The sequence below is a fragment of the Aotus nancymaae genome, unplaced genomic scaffold (genome assembly GCF_030222135.1).
Source record: "Aotus nancymaae isolate 86718 unplaced genomic scaffold, 86718_ANA_hifiasm-v0.15.2.pri h1tg000062l, whole genome shotgun sequence".
NCBI lineage: Eukaryota > Metazoa > Chordata > Mammalia > Primates > Aotidae > Aotus > Aotus nancymaae.
The window spans coordinates 19,578,633-19,582,274 of NW_026988476.1; the positions used below are offsets into that span (position 1 = coordinate 19,578,633).

The 3,642-nt window shown below is 42.3% G+C and overlaps 1 protein-coding gene across 1 annotated transcript; it reads right to left on the bottom strand.

Annotated features, from left to right (window-relative positions):
• Nucleotides 1–680: 680 nt before the first annotated feature.
• LOC105706998 (cell division control protein 42 homolog) lies at nt 681–2,189 on the bottom strand. Its single transcript, XM_064365840.1, has one exon. It carries the CDS (start codon nt 2,111–2,113, stop codon nt 1,538–1,540), a length of 576 nt encoding a protein of 191 aa, XP_064221910.1. The 5' UTR covers nt 2,114–2,189; the 3' UTR covers nt 681–1,537.
• Between the last annotated feature and the right edge of the window lie 1,453 nt (nt 2,190–3,642).

A 3,642-nucleotide genomic window follows, 5' to 3' on the forward strand; every position in this document is an offset into this window, starting at 1 on the left:
AGAACGAAGCAATGAAAGACAAACTATGAAGAAACCACAGATTTATTAAAGAAGCAGAAGTACAATCCACAGAGTGGGAGCAGGCTGGAGCAGGTGGTGCAAGAGCCTCCCCTATTAGGGTTTTTTTTTTTTTTTTTTTTTTTTTTTTTTTTTTGAAGGGATTTTGTTTGTTTAATACATCTGAAAAGAATGCATATACAAAGAATTGAGACATGAAAAAGCATTGGTTCAACACTAATGAATCTACAAGAATTAGGATTGGGAAGGTGGGAAAGATTACCTAAACATCTTTAAAAACTGGAAACTGCAACCAAAATAAGCTGATAAAATCCCTATTAACACTTATGAAGAGTCTTCGTAAGACTCTTTCCATGATTTTATAAAGCTAGAGAGCCTCACTTGGCTGCTCTAGGGTTCCTCGTATGTAAAACAGAAATAAGGGGATTCCCCTGACTGGTCCCCATGTTGTTAAGTGTTCTCCCCACCCCCACCCTACCCCCAGCTTCTTAATGAAGCAGGCCTCCATCCTCTTAACTTGAGAGGATGTGAATCATTCCACAGATGTCTGTCTTCTAGCACCACCCCTCGTATTTCCTCTACATACCAGGTCTTCAGCTGCATTCTAGGAACACCATATACTACTGAGTTGCAAATCTATGCTAAGCATATAAGACAATGACTGACAGGGAAAAAAAATTTTTTTAATTACAAACTCAATTCATTTGGTGTATTTCAAAGGTGCAACACTTTTCTTCATTTATCAGTGAAAGAAGTTAGAAATTAACTTCCCCAAAAAATCAGCAAATGGCAAACAAATGTCCTTGAAAGTCACAGTCACATATAGTGCGTCCTAGAAAAGAGGAGGGGCAAGACAGGCTCCACCCACTTTCATGAGTTTCATCAAATACTGGATCTACTCAAGGGTGGAGAGAAAAGGCAACTTTCAAAAAGGAGTATGTTATTAAATGAGGCATTTACTATACTCCTTCCTAAGAGCACCAGATGGGGAACATGTTTTCTAAACTAGATCTAGGAAGTGGAATGTGGAATCAATCCATCCTCCTCCCCTTAAGGGCTATCCACTGGTTAATGAATTAAAAAAACAAGACTAAAAAACAAACCCCACACACACTCCCCCCAAAAACAGAGGAGGGGAAAAAAAAAAAATACTAAGATGTCCCAGATTACTCTCCAGAGTGGAACCAGGGAGCAGCTTCAACAATTCCAATTAGTCTGTTACAGAGTCATCCACAAGCATGCCTTGCTTTAAAAAAAAAAAATTTTTTAAACAACGAAACAAAAACTAGTACTAATCACTTTTCTGACAATATACAATTACTCAAAATTAACTAGTACTGGGAGGGGAAGGGGGGTCCATACCTATGGGCCTTGTCTCACACGAGTGCATGTGGGTAGGTGCAGGGCATTTGTCATTATTGCAAAAACGAATTTTAATTTTTAATCTTTAGTTTGATTTAAACATTGCTTTTAGTATGATGCTGACACCAGCTGTGCAGAAAGGGCTCTGAAGAGATGTTCATAGCAGCACACACCTGCGGCTCTTCTTCGGTTCTGGAGGCTCCAGGGCAGCCAATATTGCTTCGTCAAATACATTCTTTAGGCCTTTCTGTGTGAGTGCAGAACACTCCACATACTTGACAGCCTTCAGGTCACGGGCCAGCTTTTCAGCAGTCTCTGGAGTGATAGGCTTCTGTTTGTTCTTGGCAAGTTTCTCAATAGTAGAGGGGTCATCTCTGAGATCAATTTGGGTCCCAACAAGCAAGAAAGGAGTCTTTGGACAGTGGTGAGTTATCTCAGGCACCCACTTTTCTTTCACATTTTCAAATGAAGATGGAGAAACCACTGAAAAACAGACTAGAAATACATCTGTTTGTGGATAACTCAGCGGTCGTAATCTGTCATAATCCTCTTGCCCTGCAGTATCAAAAAGTCCAAGAGTATATGGTTCTCCACCAATCATAACTGTGACTGCATAGTTGTCAAAAACAGTTGGTACATATTCTGATGGAAATTTGTTTGTTGTGTAGGATATCAGGAGACATGTTTTACCAACAGCACCGTCGCCCACAACAACACACTTAATTGTCTGCATTGCTGAAATAGTTTTGTATCCACTTTAAATATTTCAAATCTGATGTTAACCTCAGCTTCTCCACCGGGGCGTTGGCAGCACTCTAGGGTTTTTATTAAGCTACAAAAGCTTGGTATCACTCCTAGGTGCCCTTTAGAGGCATCCAGTTACACCCTATGAAGGACTGGCCTGCAACCAATCAGAGGCTGAAATGGAGAGTTGGTCCATAGTCAATCAGAGGCTAAATGGAAGGAATGTGTGATGTCCCTTGATCAGCTCTTGGGCCCTAACAGCATAAATATTTGCCCAGGATCACTGATAGTCAACTGATTTCCACTGGAATGGATCAGGTTTCCTATGAGACATGGTGGAAAAGGGTAAATACCTTCCAAGACTCTGGAAACTGTCTAGTTATCACAGGAGGGAGGATACAGCCTGGATGCTGCCTGATCTTGCTTTGAACTGTCTGCACCTGCTGTTCTTTGGCTTATGCCTTAACCTTTGGTTACCCTAATTCCCTATTCCCCTGCCTCAGAATGGGCACCAAACTAACAGAACAATTTCACTTTCATTGCTAAAAATAAATAATAATACTGGCAATTTGCTGATATTTCCAGCATACTCATCTAGTAGAGAGTCAGCAGTTTCCACCATGATGGGATCTGAGGGGTAACGTTCAGTGTGCCAAAACCCAGCCCCTACCCTAAGGGGCTCACAGCCAGAAAGAGCCGTGGAGGAAGACCAGAATGCAGTGAGAAACCCCTCCCTCCAGATGTGTGGAAAGCTTCGCCAGGATGTGGACCTTTCATCAGAGCCTTGGAGGATAAATAGAAACTGCTCAGTGGAGAAAGGGGAAAGGGCATGAAAGGTGGAAGGAGAAGCAGGGACAACAGCATCCCGTGGAGGAGGAGACCAGGAGAAGCCCAGAACCCTGGAGAGAAGTCCAGAAAAATGAACTGATATCAGGGTGTGAAAGGGCACCTACCTTGGGTAGAAATTTGTATTTTACCCTTTAAGCCATTGGTTCCCAAACTTTAGGATGCATAAAAGTTACCTCAGATCTTAAGAGTACAGGTCCCCAGGCTCTCCTTCCAGAGCTTTCTTTCAATCAGTAGGTACACATTTGACAAGCAGGTGATTCTAATACAAGTGGTGTGTAAAACACATTTGAGGAAAAAAAAAAATTTAACCTGCTGAAAGAAGGGGAGCTGCTAGCAAGCTAAATGGTTTGCTGTCTTTACGGCCATTGCACAGAGGATAGTGTGCACACAGGAATCCACGATTCCATTTGGCCACATCCACAGTGAACGCTGGGTATTACAATCCCATCTAATTATTTAGATGGGATTAGACCCTGCCCTTACAGCAGGAGACAGGGGTCTGAAACAGTAGCACCATTCAAAACAACCACATGCACAGCCACACTCAGAAGGACCCACAGAAAGCGCCAGTCATGCTGCCTGGGCTTAGTTGGTGGTAAATAAAACATAAACAGAATCTGCTCCCTGGAAAGCAAAGGAAACCTACCATCCTCATTTCAGCAATTCAGA

Excerpts from the sequence above, each read along its gene's own strand:
- LOC105706998 (XM_064365840.1), bottom strand. The coding sequence starts at position 2,113 with ATGCAGACAATTAAGTGTGTTGTTGTGGGCGACGGTGCTGTTGGTAAA.